Source organism: Notothenia rossii (genome assembly GCF_949606895.1).
Source record: "Notothenia rossii genome assembly, chromosome: 5".
Classification (NCBI taxonomy): Eukaryota; Metazoa; Chordata; class Actinopteri; order Perciformes; family Nototheniidae; genus Notothenia; species Notothenia rossii.
In genome coordinates, this window is record NC_136903.1 from 52,085,683 (window position 1) to 52,106,353 (window position 20,671).

At 40.2% G+C, this 20,671-nt stretch overlaps 1 protein-coding gene across 4 annotated transcripts in view; it reads left to right on the top strand.

The window, feature by feature from the left end:
- plxnb1b (plexin b1b) overlaps positions 1-20,671 on the top strand; it is a 164,398-nt gene that overhangs the window by 96,258 nt on the left and 47,469 nt on the right. For all 4 annotated transcript variants that reach the window (XM_079681199.1, XM_079681198.1, XM_079681201.1 and 1 more), the window contains 3 exons: positions 10,232-10,360; positions 10,653-10,753; positions 19,054-19,186. In XM_079681199.1, coding sequence (XP_079537325.1) covers positions 10,232-10,360; positions 10,653-10,753; positions 19,054-19,186 — 363 coding nt within the window. The remainder of the gene's footprint in view (positions 1-10,231; positions 10,361-10,652; positions 10,754-19,053; positions 19,187-20,671) is intronic.

Consider the following 20,671-nt stretch of genomic DNA (forward strand, 5'->3'; position numbering starts at 1 on the left):
ACTTTGTTAAGATCCATATGTCACGGATATCATACTCTGTGCTAAATAAGAGACATGTAATCATTTACAAAACATCAACATGTTGTTATTTAACAAAATAATGTTGTTATTCGAAAAAAACGAACGGGAGGAAATGCAGCCCGGCTCTCGATTTTTAACCCTAATTTAATCATCATCTTCACCACGATCATTTATGTTTATGTTCGCCGAATTGACATGAAATCACTGACACATATGAATATACTGTATTCAACTTCATTAAAACGTTATTAACGTGCCTAAACTCAGTAATTCACCAAAAATATGTATATTTTAATGGAGTTTCGTCGGTCGATCAGGATCCCAAAGTGTAGCGGAGGGATCCTCATCTGGATGAAGGGTGTTATTTTCCCCATAAAGAACAAGTCGCTGCAAATTATCCCGCTTATTACATGGCCACATTCTCAACAAAGTAACGACATGACTCCCAATATTAATTGAAATGCTTTTATGGATTTAGAAAATGTTTTTATTGATTTAAAAAATAGTTGTATGTATTGATTTAAATTCACATGCATCCGCTAAGAAAAATAGTCCGTTGTTACCGTTTTTTAAACAGTCTGAATGAAACGGCAGCTCTCAGCTGTGTATTTACACAACTAATGGCCCATCAACCACAGCTCTCTCCCCCCCTCCCCCCCTGATCTTTCTTCTCCAGCAGCTAAATTAACAGTAGGTTACTCTGAGTGACCATAGACTGTATGTGACAAGCTTACAGTTAGTGACGTAACAACACCATAAAAGCTGGTGGGTTGAAAGCAATACGGGAGGTAAAAATAACTACAATAATTGTGACTTATTTATTGTGGCTTTTATGTTTTTAGGTATAAAATGTTATGTAATTCAGGCTTATAGTTCACCCTTCTCTAAAAGCCTTCAACAATGACAATATTCATTGTAATTGAATAAATCCTTCCAACACACATTGTAAAAAATAGCCTACTGTAAGTTAAGAAATCATTTCAATATGTACATCTTCTGATGTAACAACAATAACATTATAAATAGTAACATAGCTGAACATGGTATTGCACATTTAGCTTTGAGTGTTACTGACCTGAGATGTTTTTATTACATGAATTAAGGTGACTGAGGCTTTTTAACATACAGGGATGCAAACTCATCAGGTATGAAAAAGGTGACAAGGATCCGAGCCCCCGGCTCCCCCACCCCACGGAATGACAGAGGATTTTAGCAGTCAGAACAACTAAAGCAGCAGTGTTAATAATAACAGAAACGCCAAAGAGTCACATAATAGAAATATATAAAAGCATTTATTTCAAATTGTGGAGCAGTCAGTTTATAATTTTGGCAGCACTGTTGAGCATTTTGAAAATGTATTTTCAGGCCTCTGTGCAAGGCTTAAGTCTTTTTATCTTTATAGCCACATGGTGTAAAGTAACTAAGTTCATAAACTCAACAAGTACTATACTTGGGCACAATTTTGAGATACTTGTACTTTATTTAAGTATTTCAATGTTTTGCTACTTTGTTCTTCTACTCCACTACAGTTCAGAGGTACATGGTGTACTTTGACTCCACTACATGTATTTAATACCTTTAGTTACTTCACAGATCTGGATTAATTAAGTGAAATATAATCAAGTGTTAAATCAGACTTTAGTTCCACCTGGAGTAAATCCACAAGCTACCCTGCAGTATACAAAGTCATTCAAACTAGCTGCACCTTTAGCAGCTTTGAGAACACTTTCATGATCAATCATTATAAAAACATATCATATCTATTGTTCTGAAATGGACCAATCTGCACAATGACTACTTTTAGTGTCGCTACTTTCACTATATTTTGATGATAATACTTTTCTACTTTTACTTGAGGAACATTTTGAATGCAGGACTTTTACTGTAACAGAGTATTCCTACACTCTGGGACTATTACTTTTACTCAAGTACAAGATCTGAGTACTTCTACTTTTACTCAAGTACAATATATATACTTATACCACCTCTGTTTATAGCCTATGAAAAAAACTATTAGAAATAGAAGGCTAAAGCTAACGTTAGCAGATAGTGACAATGTATGCTAGCTAGCTAGCTCAACGATTCCTTAAATAATATTGCCACAGAAAAACTTTTCAGTTCACATCACGCTCTGCCGCTCCGACAGGGAGCTCTGCTCTGAACACCTGAACGGCCCGTTCTAACAGCTGTTCACCAGCGGTCCAGTCTGTGCCACAGTGACTCCGGATGCACAGTTAATATTAACGAACGCACCCGTAGGTAATGTAGCTGCTGAAGCTAGACCATCATCTCGGAGCAGCAGAGCCTTATTATACATCCATGAGCAGAGCCGACAGGCAGGAAGACTCGTGCACACAGCTCGTACTTCATTATAATATATAAAAAAAGAACACCATGCGTGTCATGATGGCACATAACAGCTCACGGCCGCAGATTACTCCGGATCCCAGCCCCCCCCATACCCCAAAAATATTTGTATTGCAGATCTACATGAATTACACAAACGACTTATTTTGGATTCAAAACGGCGAATTTCGCCGAAAGGTGACAAGTTTGCATCACTGAACATAGACAGAGCACAACTGAAACATAACATCTGAATCGATGTAACAACATAATACACTTGTGGGGATGCTTGGGATGTGAGGAGTGAGGGACACGGCTTAGAACGGGCGTGTCGCCTGGCAGGACAGGAGAGTGTGTGCACCAGTCTGCCTTGATCTATTAATTCATGTCCGTGACACTCACTGCTGCCCACAGCTGTTTTATAGAAGGAAATTCCTTCACTTCATGAAAGTGTTTTAACCACACACACCTCTACTACACACACATGACGGGTGTTATTTTCCCCATAAGGAACAAGTCGCTGCAAATCATCCCGCTTATTACACGGCCAAATTCTCAACAAAGTAACGACATGACTCCCAATATTAATTGAAATGCTTTTATGGATTTAGAAAATGTTTTTATTGATTTAAAAAATAGTTGTATGTATTGATTTAAAAAATAGTTGTATGTATTGATTTAAATTGACATGCATCCGCTAAGAAAAATAGTCCGTTGTTACAGTTTTTTAAACAGTCTGAATGAAACGGCAGCTCTCAGCTGTGTATTTACACAACTAATGGCCCATCAACCACAGCTCTCTCCCCCCCTCCCCCCTTGATCTTTCTTCTCCAGCAGCTAAATTAACGGTAGGTTACTCTGAGTGACAAGCTTACAGTTAGACACAACACTGTCATTGCAAGTGACCCTCAGTTAGTTGACTTTTATGTTCAACTGCTAAATTCGTTACTGATAAAAAAAAGGGCTTCTACTGTACCTAATTACCTTAACACTAGAACCGCCAGAGGTTTTTGTATAGGCCTACCTAAACCCGTCAAATCCCGCTATTAGAATGCAATTTTTAACAACATAGGGTGCTACATAACACACTTTCAGGAAAAGTCAGGGACTGGGAGACTTTAATATTTTATTGAAAAAAAGTTACATTGCACACACACAACAACACATCACACAAATTGACCCGATTGGCGGTTCTAGTATTAAATAAACTCACTAATGAATGAAACCAGTTCAATACGCATTATTCTTATTCTTATCATTCTTTATGAGCGCAGAAATAGTCTTAAAATCAGATCTGTTTTTTAAATGAAATCTGACGGCAGGCAGTTAGCTCTGATCACCTATGACAAATGCGCCGCACCTAATCGCTGGCCATTCAGCAACAGACACTGTTCGAAATGGGGGGGAGCTAGGAGGAGCTTGGCTCCCCCGAAGAGGGAGGGAGCTCCCCTGAAGGCTGACTTTGAGATAAATAGGGGGAGCCCAAAACAGTCGTGCATATTTGTGTCACACAGATTAGAAATGTTGAGTTTCTGTAAATAACAGTTCTTGAAATAAATAATAGTTATTGTTCATTACAGTTTCTGAATATTTGTTTTATATTTGTGAATATGTCTGGGTGTTGCCATCTGTATGTGGCGGCGCTGCATTCTTACTTACGTTGCTATGATTATGGCGGTGATGCCGGCGCGGTATTTGAAATGTTCATATTGATATTTTTTTAACTCTGGCTGTGTAATAAAAAAATATGGCAAAACGAAAACAGCCAAGCGTCACAGCTTTTGGATTCACAAGCAAAGAAGCGAAGGAGTCTAAAAATGACAACATGAACGGAAAACAACTTTTAGTTGGCCGGCTGTAAGCGGCGTTAGGGTCGAGTTTGACAGCTCCACACCGAGGGAGAGGCCTGCCGATGCGGAGCCTGAAGAGGCTTCAACAACGGCCACATCCGCCGGCATAGTGACACCGTCTGTATTAGTAGAAGAGTGTTTTTATAGCAATTGATCGCATCCGCGCTGCTGCGCCAGTCAACAGAGCTTGCGTGTGACATATTTAGAAGCAGGATGTGCTCTGAAAAATAGGGCTCCCCGAAAGCAAATGGGTAATTCGAAAACTGACAGAGCTCCCTATATACAAATCAAACTGTAGAAGGTGTGAAAGCACCTATTGTTTTAAATAATGGTCGGAATGTGACCTGTGAGCCTTCTGAATTACCGTGGGACAGCACATTCTAAACTAAAAAGTTCAATCAATAAAGTAACATCTTATCTTATCTTAATAATATCTTCATATTAATAATAATAATAAATCATACAGTATGTGTCCGAAAGGGAGCAGGAGGAAGCAAACACAAAAATATACTGCATATTAAAGCAAACGATTGTAAAGGTTAAAGTATGAGCATAACAAATAAAGAAGTGTAATGTAAACATTTACATTATGATTATTTAATATATAAAGACTATATATTATTGAATTACAAGATTAGATATACTTTAGTTGATCTAAAATATTGATGTGTTAAAATGCTCTTCAAAACACAACTGAAAGTCCATGAAAGTTGTCTTTCTGTATTTGTGAATGAAGCGCCATCTCCTGGTTAAAACCTGAAATTGAAAATCTGGCAACGCCCTCTTGGAAAATAGTGGGAGGGCTTAACATTCCTCTATACTGGTCTTTGGCTGTTGGTAGGCAGGAAGCTGTAAGCTGGAGTCCGAAATTCAGTGCTCCATCTGTACCTACCATAGCCAATAGCAAATAAATGCAACTTATTTTATTTTTGTTGTTGTTTCATATCTTATTTTACCTAGTTAACATTTATTTATGCATATTTTTGTATCTCTCAAGTTTTAAACGATATTTTTGGTTTACTGTCCTATAGTATACATTGGAATGATTTCAGATCTGTTTATCCCAATAATTCTAAAAGAGTGCATTGGAAATATTTGTTTACATAAATTGCATTTATCTCTCTCGCTCGATCCCACGCCCACTTTGGCTGTGAACTGCGGACGCCTGATAAGCCAGCACCCCCCACTTTCATCACTTACAGCGCCCATCGTACAGGGCAAATGAAAAGTGTAACCGGGGTGAAAAGGGTTTTACCTTGACTTAATTATGAATGTTGTTACATCAAGGCCGAAAATTAGGATGAGCGCAAACAGTCAAAAATGTTTTTTTCCCTCCCAGAGCTGCCAGCGCAGCGCCTCCCAGATCTGGCGCCCTAGGCGACCGCCTATGTTGCCTATGCCAAGAACCGGCCCTGTACAACATGCTAAATGTATGTCTGCATAAAGCTGAGTTATGATCGGTCATAATAACACAGAATCTGGTGATGATTAAATATTTTACAGTGATATTTACTCCCATACTTTTGGCCATACTCACGCAGCCCTACAAATGAATTGAGATTTCCCAACAAATCTTTTTTAGCAAGTGTGCAGAGCAGTGTTGATTTAAAAAAAGCTATTTGAAGGTTGGATATTTGTGAACCTTTTTTTGTGTATATATATTCATAATTTAAGATGTAAATGAATTCCAGTTTACTTGTAGTGCTTTCTATTTTTATTGTGACATTTGGTGGCATCAATGTGTGCATTTGATACAGATAATGGAGCAGTTGCTTTAGGGCCACAGTGTAGGCCTATATCCCTTAAGGTCAAATAATGAGACCCTCGACCTCCGCCCCCCCTCTCGCACCTCCACACAGAGTCCCCCCACATATCAAATCCCAACTTAGCTACTGAAGATCAGTGTATGAATTTGAGTGGTAAAAAAGCGAATAAGGTGATCTATGAATGCATTTATCAGCATTTTGAGTTTGAGTTGTATTTGGGTAACAGACCAAGCAAACATCCACATGAACTCCACACTGTCACCTCCACGCTGCTCTGCATTTATGAGCCATTCAACAGACTCAGTGTGCACAGGCTGGCAGGAGGAACTCAGGGGGCCAGACATAATGTCAGGAGTAGAGAGTTGACTGACATTTTGGTAGACTCAAGAATTCAACATTCAGACAACGATCAGAACATTGACCTCTGAAAAAAACATCAGAGCTTGCCTGGTCAATCAGTGCCTATGGTGTTCTAAGTGTAGCAAGCTTCTTTTGACCCTTACCTTATGATGTTTTGTATGAATTATGCTTATGGCAGCCCACTGGATTTAGATGCCACTTGACCTGCATGTTAAAAATGCTTGGTCTATTTAGGAGGAAAATGTACTAAAATATTGTTGGCAGATATTTGAATGCTAAAGTTTCTTAACTTACCTCTCACACTATATTTACCTTATTTTATTTATATAAATGTTGCATCTTTTTGGTCTATATTTCTTTAAGTTTTATTTTTTTTTCCGGTAAGCGACACCTTGTTACACCAAATGTAAATCAGTACTAATACATTCAGTCTTTTTAAAGTCTATCAAATTTGATTTTGGTTGACACCAACCGCGATTATGGAAGTGAGAGTGGACAATATTGCTTTTTTGTAGTTTAGTGCCATTATGGAATACAGGACGTAGTCAATTGTAACTTCTCCCTGTGTAACAGAAGCTGACCCTGTTCTACAGGGCGTCCCTGTTGGCCCCATGCTGAACAGTACTGTCTGTCCCTCATGGTGGACAGCCTGGAAGCGTCCCCTCTGTGGCTGGATCATGTGAAGCTCCTTTGAAATGACATCGTCCTCAACATGGCTGTCGGGGGGGTCATGCACGACCGTGTCTCTGCGGGGTCAGAGGGAGTCTCAGTGAAGGAGACAAGGAATGTCCTGCTCTAGAAGGAACTCAGAGCCAATCAAAGAGAGACATATATGTTGAGAATATAAGAGGTCAGCTGAGCATGTGTAACAGTTGGGAAGCATAAAAGCACACAGGAGTTGTGCTTGTTTATATATATATATATATACCTAGATTATTAGCTCCTGGACTAGGTGGTGTGTCGGGGTCGGCCCCTTGAAATGAGGAGTTTACTGAGAGCTCACCTCCACACAGTCTGCTCTTTGTGTCTTTTTTGGTCAATGGTGGCCTGTGGCAGAGGCCTCCTGCACATGCAGAAATAGCACAATGATGGCCATTAATGTATTTCTACACAGATTCGTCACAGAGGCAGCCTAACACCAAGCCAGAGTACGGAGCTCCGTACTTGTGATGTGCACTGTCATCGCTGACTGGCAGACGCATGCACTTCCTCAAACAGAGACTCATTGAGAATGATGCAGAGCTATGGGTCATGGCAGCACACAGTGTGCGTGTCCATGTCACCGTCATTAATGGAACCTTTGTCAGTGTGTCCTCCTCAGAGGAACCGTCAATTCAAATTTTGTTAACTCCCTAACTCACCACCTCATGTGCTCTATGTGTAAAATGATCTTTCTCTCTTTCTCTATTTCTTTCTTTCTCTCTTTCTTTCTTTTCTTATTTCACAGTCAGCATATGCCCTCTAGTGGTTGTTATAATCAAAGTGACACAGAAATAAACTATAAAAAATATATAAAAATAATGATCCATAGCCATAGAGTTCAGAGGATGAGATTAGCGTGCTTGCCACTGATGCAGATTCTTTAGAAGAGCAGTGATGTTGAAAAATGCTACTTGAGTTAGAAACAGTCCACTTTCCTGTTTTGGTACAGTTGGATTCTACACGATGTGTACCCGAGTGCACATAAAGGGAGTACAGTGGCCATTGTTTCCCTGTATTTGAGTATTACATGTACTCTGTGCTTGTTGTTGGAGAGTCACACTTATTTCCCCGCTGATTACAGCAGCTCCTCTCTGGATTACACTTTGTGTGCGGTCTCATTCTCACAATAAATCACAGAGCTTGCTGTCGGCTCTTCTGTCAGGTCAGCGTCCAGTGTTTCCTCAAGTGGCAAATAAACCTAACATCTTCTTCTAGTTCTTATCTGCCATCTGTGTCTGCATTCCAAAGCTTTGTTGACATTCACACAAGATATGTGGAAACAGTACAGCCAAGCGGGAAGCGTTACTGTGCCGCTCTAACAGACCTGGGATCAGGCCAGAGGGCCTTCCCCTAGTGGCCAAAAATAGGAGTATAAATGGGAAGGTGTGTGCAACCACATTTCAATGATAAGAGCCGAATGGATCATTGTTTTTTGTTTATTTAATACCTAGCCTTTTTTGAAATCATGGGAACTGTTTGTCATGTTCAGTCTACAGTCAGCCAAAGGTTTTTGTTTTTTTACTTACAGATGGGAGTGGGAATTATTTCTTAGACATGTCTGTGGGTTAAAACAAATATTTAAAAAACAAGTTTTGACTGTAGAAAGGATGAACTGTGATTGGCTAAACTAAGTTAAGCTGCGGAGTCAATATTCTTTTAGGGTCCTTCTAATGTCTGAAAACTATTCTTTTAAGATGCAGTGCTGAGCAGCTAGGACTCCATCCCATTATGTATGTTGAGGTCAGCTCAGTGTGTCATGGTGGAAGAAGGCGGGGTTTGTGCAGCAACAAGCATTTAATGTCCAACAGCCAGTCAGACTGCTCACTGATGCTGTCTGCTGTGTACTGGCTCTGACCATCTGACCTCTGGTACAACCTTTGTCTGAACATCCATTTGTGCAGGACCTCTTATCTGGTTATATTTCTTTCATCACTTCCATTTCTAGTTTGTTTTGTGGTTGATGAAAAAAATAACCCTTTTTTGGGGGAACAATAATCTGAATCTTTCTTCATGTTATGGAGTGTTCATTCATTGTATACATCAAAGTATGTTAACGGTAATCGTGGAGTTAAACTGTATGTATGTGTTAAGTTTTGTAAAGGCGTTGGTATCTTCAGAGTTATAACACTTGACTGATTATTTACTACAGGTATGAAAAGTAAAAACATGTGGAGTTGGCTCGCTGCTGATCTTTCTGTAGCTAGCAGCTCCAGGCTACACTAGCCGCTATTGGCAAAGAAGAAGAATTTTCTCTGGTTCTCCTGCATCAATTTGGATCCTTTTTTTTGTTTTACTTTCCATTGTGTGAACATGAACAATTTAAACATGCCGAATCAGAACTGGTTTTATTATCAAGTAGGTTTACAATTTGCTTTGGTATATGTGGTGCTTACAAAGACACAGAAAGAAGAATACTTAGCAACACCAAATAAAATAAAAACAGGACTGTTATGTCAGCTATTTGAAAAAACTATTTTAAGACTATTATAACAAATTAACATTATTTACATATGACACAGCTATGTACAAATGAGTGCAGTGCTACATCAGTGGAGTACTGAATGAGTTCTGTTTTTCTCAGATTGAACTACTTATACTTATGCCATAATAACATCTAACTCAACATCTACTTATTAGCTTGTTTCTTTCGATATCACACACTGTTCCTCAGCTGCGATAGAGATTGTTTTGTTAACACATAGCATGATCAAGTACAATTCTTACTATAGCCTTCTTAGGATGTGTGTTTACTAAGATCCCCTTTAACCGTCCCCAAGGGGAAATTCAGGTTTTCAATCTGCTGTTATTTGACAATTACACACATAATCCCTGAAATACTAAGGAAGAGGTGGCAGAGCAAAAGGGCTGCCGGTGTTCTGATGCCGGAGAGCAGTTTGGAGTTCGGTGCCTTGCTCAATGACACCTGGGCAGTTCCCTTTGGTTCCCAAGCAAAGTCCCTACAGACTGTGCTACTGCTGCCCCCGTTAATGTCCTTTCAAATGTGATATCAAGGTGTTGACGATGGCAAGGAGGAAAAATAAATAAGCTTTCTATTATTATGTTTTTGTTTGAAATGATGCCATAACAAAAGGCATTTGAGTTTCAGCTTAGTGCAAATGTTTACTCAGCGGTCCTATGTATCATCACATAGTCTGAACCTTGATGTGTATGTGTACTTTTCCTCAGGTGTTTCTGGGGCCGAACGGAGAAGTGGAGGAGTTTTCAGTCATCTCCATTCAGCCGAACACAGCCATCGGGGCAGACCTGATCCTGGACCAGAAAGAGGAACATATCTTCATCATGACTCAAAACATGGTACTTCATCATTACAGTAGTTGCAGTCTTGTAGTTTCATTCCTGTTTTAAATTCTAGATGTGACCTTTCTGTATTGCCGTTACAAAGCTGAAGAGAAGGAATTTGTTTTTCTGTTTCTGCCCCAATTATTCTTCCAGTAGCAGCCTGTAGTTAGGATTAGTCTAATGACCATATTTCCATTTTGCATTGTTCCTGTGGAAAAAGTGGGCCACCTATTCTTTTTAATCAGATTTCTGGGAGCTTAGTGAGCACGCTTTGCCCGACTGAACATGCTTGTTGTCCTGCTTCCAGCTGCAGAAGAGGCCCGTGGCTGAATGCCAGCAGCACCCAGACTGCCACTCCTGCCTACTGGCCCACGACCCCTACTGCGGCTGGTGTGTCCTGGAGGGCAGGTGAGAGCAACCACAAACTACCTTAGCCGCTTTCAGACCAAGTACTTTGCCCTACTTAGTGCCCAGCACTTAGTGCCCAGCACTTAGTACCCCCATGGAACTAAGAGCCGATCGCGTTCACACCGAAATAAGTTCCCTGAGGGAAGATTACGCAAATGAAGCCGCTGACGTCACTTCTTCTTCTTCTGCTTTGGGTTTACTGGACGGCCGCAAACAACTTCACGGCGTATACTGCCACCCAAACTCCCCGGCCGGAAGTCCCCGGAGTTGGGGACTGGCTTCAGTAGAAGCTGCTCGGACTCCAGGCAGCTTCTACTGAAGCTTTCCAACACCTCCTCATCTCCACCACTCCCATGTTTTCTTTTGTGTTGCCATAAGTTATTCTCTCTCCGTTGGTGCGCAGGGCTAATGCTAATGCTAATAATGCTAATGCCAGCAAATACAATGGCGGCTTTTTTTTACGGGGCGTGGTTTGCAATCCACCCAGCCAATCGGAATTCGTACTTTTTTCTCGCCGGATAGTACCACCTCTCTAGCAGGGACAAAAAATGGGGGTAAAAGTTCTCAGAAGTAAGTTGTCTTTTTGTTGTGAACGTGAATGCAAAATTCCAGGCACTAACGGAACTAAACGGGAAAAGTACGGGGAAAAGTACTCCGGTATTTATGTCCTAATTCGGTGCTATAAAGCATGGCTGAAAAGACATGCAGTTGGAACTCAAGTATAAGGTGTAAAATACTCCCCCTAATAAAAAAAAAATGCAGTAGCTCATTGGATTTACACACAGGAATACTTTTGATTTTCTAATACAGAAATAATATACCATGGGATCCTTCACAACGGCAAAAATATCATGAGAAACTGCTGAAACATTAATACGTCCTTAAATCAACTTAATGATAAATGAATCTGTGACAATTTCGTAACCTAGTGTCCTTTCTCAAGAGTCTGCAGCTGCGCTCTGTGTCAACATGCTTACATTCTCAGGATGCTAATGCTAACAAGCATGCAGGTGCTTAGTTTACCATGATCACCATGGCATTAACTCTGAAGTTATTTACTCATGAGTCTAAGTATTAGAAAAATTACCATCTTAAATGCGATGATAACTCTTGATGAAAAGACGTCAAAATCATCATCAAAATGAAACACTTCCTCCTAAGTCAATCAATCAATCAATCAATCAATCAATCAATGTTTATTTATATAACCCAATATCACAAATGTTACATTTGTCTCAGTGGACTTCACAGTTTGTACAGAATATCAGTATGACAATACGACACCCTCTGTCCTTAGACCCTCACATCGTACAAGGAAAAACTTCCAGAGAAAACCCCACAGTTTAAAGGGAAAAATGGGAGAAACCTCAGGGAGAGCAACAGAGGAGGGATCCCTCTCCCAGGACGGACAGACGTGCAATAGATGCCGTGTGTAAATTGAAAAGATAATACATTTGCAACATAGGTAGTCCAAATGTTTTGAAATGCATGTGTGTATAATAAGAAGATGAATCCACGAGGATATCCATCCAGGACTTATGATCCAGGACCGCAGCCACGACTCAAGATCCAGGACTCGCAATCCATGACACAGGACCGCAGGATCATCCATGACTCCGGATCCCGGCGTATATAGACACCAAAAAGAAAGAAATTTGGGGAAGCTGGGTTAATCGGAACATGAGAGTACACAGGTATAGACAGAGAGAAGGAAGAAGTAAGATGTCCCCCGACAAACTAAGCCTATATCAGCAAAACTAGGGGCTGAATCTAATCAGCCCTAACTATAAGCTTTATCAAAAAGGAAGGTCTTAAGCGCACTCTTAAAAACGGATAGGGTGTCTGCCGTCCGAACACAAACTGGAAGCTGATTCCACAAAAGTGGAGCTTGATAAGAAAAGGCTCTGGCTCCCATTGTACTTTTAGAGACTCTAGGAACAACCAACAACCCTGCATTCTTGGAACGCAATGCCCTAGTAGGACAATAGGGTATAATGAGTTCTTTAAGGTAAGATGGCGCCTGCCCATTAAGGGCTTTGTAGGCGAGAAGAAGAATTTTAAATTCTATCCTGTGTTCTATAGGGAGCCAGTGTAAGGCAGCCAGAACAGGAGTAATGTGGTCCCTTTTCCTAACTCTGGTTAGTACACGAGCTGCAGCATTTTGAATCAGCTGAAGCGACTTGACTGACTTCTTGGTACACCCTGATAATAAGAAGTTACAATAATCCAGCCTTGAAGTAACAAATGCATGGACTAGTTTCTCTGCATCGTTTTGAGGCAAGATATGCCTGATTTTTGCAATGTTACGTAGATGGAAGTAGGCGGTCCTTGAAATTGATTTTATGTGGGTGTTAAAGGATAAATCCTGATCAAATATAACACCAAGATTCCTTACAGTCTCACTGGAGGCCAAATTAATGCCATCCATAGTTAATATATCTTTAGATAATTTGTTTCGTAGATTCTTCGGGCCAAGTACAATAACTTCAGTTTTGGTCGTGTTTAACATCAAAAAATGTAAGGTCATCCACGTTTTTAAGTCCTTGAGGCAGTCTTGAATTTTATTTAGATGATTAATTTCATCAGGCTTGATTGATAAATATAGTTGAGTATCATCCGCATAACAATGAAAGTTTACAGAATGATTCCTTATAATATTGCCTAACGGAAGCATATATAGGGTGAACAAAATAGGTCCAAGCACTGAGCCCTGTGGCACTCCATGGCTAACTTTGGTTTGCATGGAAGATTCATCGTTGACACGTACAAACTGAGAGCGTTCAGATAGATAAGACCTAAACCAGCCTAAAGCAGTTCCCTGTATGCCAACTAAGTGCTCTAGTCTTTGCAATAGGATATCATGGTCGATAGTATCAAATGCAGCACTAAGATCGAGCAAGACAAGAATAGAGACAAGTCCCTTGTCAGAGGCTATTAGAATGTCATTTGTGACTTTAACCAGAGCTGTCTCTGTGCTATGTTGTGTTCTAAAGCCAGACTGAAAATCTTCAAATAAATCATAGTTTCTTAAGTAATCACACAGCTGTTTTGCGACTGCTTTCTCAAGAATTTTTGAGAGGAACGGAAGATTAGAAATAGGTCTATAGTTGGCTAAAACCTCTGGATCGAGGTTGTGCTTTTTAAGAAGCGGTTTTATCACTGCTACTTTGAATGATTTTGGAACATAGCCTGATAATAAAGACATATTCATAATATTTAATAAAGAAGTGCTAATTAATGGAAAAACTTCTTTTAACAGCTTAGTTGGAATCGGGTCTAAGATACACGTTGATGGTTTAGAAGAGAGAATCATTGAATTTAATTGTTCAAGGTTTATGGCTGAAAAGCATTCTAGTTTACTATCTAGTGTAATATTATTAGAACTTACGTTTCCGGGAGCTGTTGATAACACTATACTGGTCAAAGGCAAGAGGTCATTGATTTTGTTTCTAAGAGTAACAATTTTATCGTTAAAAAAGCACATAAAATCATTACTACTGAGTGCTATGGGAATAGAAGGCTCAGTCGAGCTGTGGCTCTCTGTCAGCCTGGCTACAGTGCTGAAAAGAAATCTTGCATTATTCTTATTCTCATCTATTAATGAAGAGTAGTATGCTGCTCTCGCTTTACGCAGTGCTTTCTTATATTCATTGAGAGTAATATGCCAAATTAAACGAGATTCTTCAAGTTTAGTGGAACGCCATATCCTTTCAAGTTGTCTCGACTTTTGCTTTATTTTGCGGGTTTCGGCATTATGCCATGGAGCTAATCTATGTTGTTTTATTTTCTTCTTTTTCAAAGGAGCAACAGAGTCTAATTTTATTCGCAGCGCATCTGTAGCACTATCAACAACATGATCAATTTGGGGTGGTGTACATTTTGTATAAGTTTCCTCCCCTACATGCAGACATGCTATCGAGTTAAGTATTGGTGGAATCTCTTCCTTAAATTTGGCTATAGCACTAACAGATAGGTTTCTGCTGCAGGAGCTTTTGGCTCATGCTTTGTAGTCTAGTAAAAGTACTTCAAAAGTTACTAAGAAATGGTTGGATAAAGCAGGATTATGCGGTTCGACTAATAGTTGCTCAATTTCAATACCATAAGTCAGAACAAGGTCAAGAGTGTGATTATAGCAGTGGGTTGGTTTATTTACACTCTGACAGAAACCAACAGAATCTAATATAGAGTTAAATGCAACAGTAAGGCTATTTTTATCATCGTCAACATGAATATTAAAGTCACCTACGATAATTACTTTATCTGTTTTAAGTACCAAAGCTGATAAAAACTCAGAGAATTCTGATAAGAATTCTGAATAAGGACCTGGTGCACGGTACACTGTAACAAATAAGATTGGCTGCAAAGTTTTCCAGGTCGGATGCGTAAGACTGAAAATGAGGCTTTCAAAGGAGGTATAATTTAATTTTTGTTTAGTATTGATAAGTAAACTTGAGTCAAAGATTGCTGCAACTCCACCTCCTCGGCCCGTGCCTCGGGCAATATGAGTATTGATATGGCTGGGTGGAGTGGCCTCATTTATGCTGACATATTCTTCATGTCTCAACCAAGTTTCAGTGAGACAGCATATATCAATATTATAATCTGATATTAAATCATTTACCAGTATTGCTTTAGATGCTAGAGATCTTATGTTTAAGAGACCACATTTAATCTTCCTGTTTTGTTGCACTGTAGTAGTTGTTACATTTACTTTTATTAGGTTATTATGTATGACACCTCTATTAGGTTTTACCTTAAATTGTCCTTGGGCAGACACACACACCGTTAATATTGGGTATTTTATTGGGGTCGGGATTCCTATGGATGACTGCCTAGGAGAGAGCGCAGAGAAGCGTGTAAGACTGCGACTCTGCCTCCTGGTCTCAACTCCAGTTTGTCATGGATTAAGTCCACAGAGCCCTGAAATGTTTGCCGAAATGAGATTTGCACCTTCCAAAGTAGGATGAATGCCGTCTCTCTTAATCAGACCAGGTTTTCCCCAGAAGGCTGTCCAATTATTCACGAAGCTCACATTGTTTGCTGGGCACCACCAAGACAACCAGCGCTGAAATGATGACATGCGGCTATACATGTCATCATTGATAAGTCTTTTAAATTGTTTTGTAAAGCACTTTGAATTGTCGCGTACAGAAAAGTGCTATATAAATAAACTTGCCTTGCCTAAGGAAAACTTGAATATATGAACCAAATGTCTTAGTTAAGACATTTCAGTTTTTACAAGCTGACTGAACCAGAATACCTTGATACGTCACACAGAGGGGACATTTACATTGTTACAGCAAAAAAAAAGAGGCGTGCATAAAATATATAGATACAAATATAAAGGACTAAAATAACAATTAAAACACACATCAGTGAGTAGACACTGGTGGAATATGAAAGATTTGCTGCTTGCTGTCCTTTTTGACTTTTGTTTTGTTTCAGTCTCGTTTAAATGACCTCTTGGTTGCTCAGACCACAGCCATTTTCCACACACACACACACACACACACACACACACACACACACACACACACACACACACACACACACACACACACACACACACACACACACACACACACACACAAACACTTTAAAAACAATAGTGGTTTGGCTGTTGTGGCAAACTCAGCCACAGTGAGGTATACTGTATATGTCTAAGGTTTGCTAACAGTAGCTATCATTAGCACCTTCAAGTCTAGCTAGATGTATTCAAATAAGTTATTACAAGGCTTAGTTGAATACTCGATTCTGATTGGTCAATTCAGAACACGTGACACGTTGTTAATACCGAACAAACAGACCGCTGTCAAGGACTTATTGACCGTTGTTAAGCACGCTCACATCTGCACAAACAAGTCCGTTCGATTTAACTGCATGCCGTTTGCTTTTCTAACTGACAAGACAAGAGCGACAAGAAAACAGCGGAGAAGTAACGGGCAAAAACCCTCCTTTTACGCAGCGGTCCAGACATAGACATCAAACGGTGACACATATTCAGTGTGCAGTTACTTTGGCATTAGGGCAGGGATATCTATATAATTTCGAAGGTTTGACATAATGATTTGTGCTACTTTTAAAGCAGGCAGCGATGTTTTCAAATCTGTAATCAAAAAGCTCCTCAAAAACGCTTTCGAAGCAGTTCCTGCCGTTGCTACGTTAGTTCAAACGGTAACAACGGACTATTTTTCTTAGCGGATGCATGTCAATTTAAATCAATACATACAACTATTTTTTAAATCAATAAAATCATTTTCTAAATCCATAAAAGCATTTCAATTAATAGTGGGAGTCATAACGTTACTTTGTTGAGAATGTGGCCATGTAATAAGCGGGATAATGTGCAGCGACTTGGTCATTATGGGGAAAAGAACACCCTCATGCCGATCTAGATCCCTCAGCTTCGCGTCGGGCTCCTGATCAGCCTGTCGGTGTTCTTTTCCCCATAATGACCGCGTCGCAGCACATTATCCCTTACTTAATGCATCATTGTTAATCATTATTTTTGAATTATAATTCAAGAGAAACAATGTTTTTTCTTGTTTTTTAAAGTACAGAAGTGCTTTGTTTACACTTATCTTGACTTCAAAGTTTTATTTTAAGCAGAATTGACCTTTCGCAAAGCCACGCCCTCCCTTGGTTACTGTTGCTAGTCCGACAAGCTGAGAGCCAGATGCGTTAAACAAAGCCATAATGGAGGGTCTCCGTAATGTCGGAGTCGCCTTAACAGACTCATTTTGGAGCAATAACGCAGCAATATCCTCCAGGTCCCGACAAAAGGGGCTACAATACGCTATGGAGGGTTATATCCACAGTATAAACATTAGAAAAGAGGGAGGCACAACATCAATAGAGGCACTTGCATACAGGTCGCAGTGCAAGAGTGAAAAACCACATGAGCTGTATGTCAAATTCGACGGAATTATTATTATTATTTTGGAGTAAAACAATACAATCACAAGAGGCATTAAATGTTGTAGTTTGTCTAAAGTTAACTACCGTTTCCTTGGTGGCTTTCTGCATCCATCTTGTTGTTCCTTTTTGGGGGTCGGGGTGCCCACTTGTGCAGCAGGATTAGGGAAGTCGGCAGTAGGCTTTCCATTAACAAAATGCTACAAAGATTAAAGCAAAATATAAATGAATGATTGCCTGTTGGCTTTCTTGTTTGTACTTTGACCACAGGTAGACTAATAACGGAGCTCAGCTTTTCAGACATTATTATGCATCAAGTGATATACATGGTCAAAACGACCTAGAAGCACACAGCTTACAGCTGTAGTCGTGTGACTTTAGCTAACGTTAGTTAGTGAAATTAGTTAATTAAATTAGTTAGTTAATTTGTGAATGTAATCTTTGCTAGCTAGCTAGCTACGTTAGCACGTATTTACCTTGGAGCAAACGTATTTGTGTTTGTTGATATTCGCCATATTCAGCTGGGCATGGGGCCTGCCGCATTTCTTTATCCACTGGCGGCATCTCTCCTCTCGGGTTTTGGGTTTTGGGTTTAGGAAACGGGTAAAATATCACCCCCTCCCCCTCTCCCTCTCCCTCTCTCCCTCCCCCTCTCCCTCTAAGCTTATGGGATATCTGCTATCCGATTTGCAAAGACCATAAGCACAACGCTTCACCATTTTCGCAATTAATTTGAACGCTAAGCTTGTCGGACTTCCACACGGAGCCGCGCACGTGATCGAATATGATTGGACAACGGGCATTTAGGGGCGTGGCTTTGCGAAAGGTCAATTGCCTTTTTGTTTGTGTTTTTAAGAATTCTAAAATGCAAAATCAAGTCCAAATGAGCTCCTTGTGTTTCTGTGTAATGTTTACTGTAAGTAATATGTATTCTCTCACAGCTAGTTCAAAGAATATCACTGAAATCCAAAGTTCTGTGCGGCGGTTATGGTGTTTTGCCAAGTCAACCTAAAAGAGGTGTGTGTGCTGGGAGTGTGTTTGCACATCTGCCTCCACACCTGGCCTCCTCCTCCTGCCTCCCCACCTGGATGTGTTTACTCTCCTTTCATCCTTTCAATTTCTGTTTGCCTTCAAAACAGTCTGTACTCACAGTATATCTTTTATGTTAATTTTTGTACACCTTCCTTTCGTAAACAGTTTAAGGAGTGGAAACTAGAAAATCCTAACTATTAAGAAAAACGTGTGAACAATCCGGTTGGTGTGCAGCTGTACAATCACTGTAGGATTTATGGATTTCATGCTTCAAGTTTACTTTATTAGCCTTTAATAGAGTGTGAGAGACAGATGGAGAGTCTGCTCACAGACATGGTGTGTTCTCCCTGCAGGTGTGTGTTGCAGGCGCAGTGCTCTCGGGGGCAGCAGCCGGGTCAGTGGCTGTGGAGCTTCGACATGGAGCAGCAGTGTCTGGCGGTGCAGGAGCTCCACCCCTCCAACATCAGCCGGGAGGAGAGCAGGACGGTGAGTCTGATACAGCAGGGGAGCAGATCCAGTGTTATAGTTCACCCCATCTGTACACATCCTGACACAGGTGTTCAGGGAGGAAGCACATATTTTGTGGAGCTAGGGACAATGCAAACTCGCTGTTGGAGGGCTTGATAACCCACTCCTATTCAACTCTTGTTGGATCGGAAGGGCTCTTAATGTGGCGGAACCTCCACACGAAAACGCCAACGGACTGGAAGTGAGTAGGGGCGGTTTGGATTGGGCCTATGAATCACTGCCCCATAACTCCTCCAACTGTTCCTTATCAGCCTAGCTGGTGTGTGTGTGTGTGTCTGTGTGTGTGTGAGAGAGTGTGTATACATGACTTTGTTAGGTGTCAGGGCATCAGGAGCAGATAGTGATCAGAGCTCTGTCCTGTCATGTCCCACTGTTGGAGAAAAGCCGAATATCAGTCATGTTTGTGAAAGATCGTGCCTTTGGATAACAGCAGAGGCAAACATATATACAATACACACAGTCTTCCATCATGGGAGAGACTACTAGAGAACATTTCCACTTTCAGTATGAATACTCTGTGTGGGTGTAAATGACAGCATATGGGAACACATCTTTCCCTGGAAGTGTAAATACAGTATAAACAGAAAACTCAATAGGCTTCATGTTTGGGTTTTATGCCAAATGTAATTTTTCATGGATATGGTATTCAAGTCCTGCAGTTAACGTTGCAGATTCTGGAAGTTGGTACAAAGAAATCTTGACCCTGCTTTAGTAGCAAATATAAGAGATTTGTTCATTCAGACTAATGAGGGAGCCAGATTCAGCAAAGAAGTGCCCCATACTAAAATAAATGTAGTCATTATATTTATGGACTCAACATCAAATATATTATATAAGTATTGAGTTTTAGATACCCTTGAACCTATTTGAGTGTTTTTTAATGGAAGGGTAGGGGATCTTAGGAGAATACTGCAGGTCAGCAGTGTATGTACTATGGAAGTGGTGTTCAGAATCTGAAAGCTGGGCGCACAGAGATTTATTTTGTGTTATACATTTACATAAACTACTTCAAGAATAGGCTAAATGAATGCATGATTTTTGCACCAAATTGGCTGTAATTACCGTCACCTTTCCCCTAGGGGAGACTTGTGGGCAAAACATGCAATTTGATGACATCACTTTGGGCTTCAGGAAATAATGATGGGCATTTCTCATCATTTCCTGAGGTTTTACGGACAAGATGATTAATTGGGGGGGAAATAACTAATTAGGTTATTGATAGATGAAGAAGACTCAGTAATGCAGAGATTCCTGTCTCATAATAACAGCCTGTTGCAGTTGGGAATGTTGTTCTGTATGTCTACCAATCTGCTGCTAGACCATTGCTGTCCCCAGATCTTGTGATGTCATGTCAAACAACACGGGTAAAGGCCAGAAAGAAACTCTAGATATCTGATCTGAGAGCACACTTGATAATCATGAGGTTCTTAAACAGTCTGCATA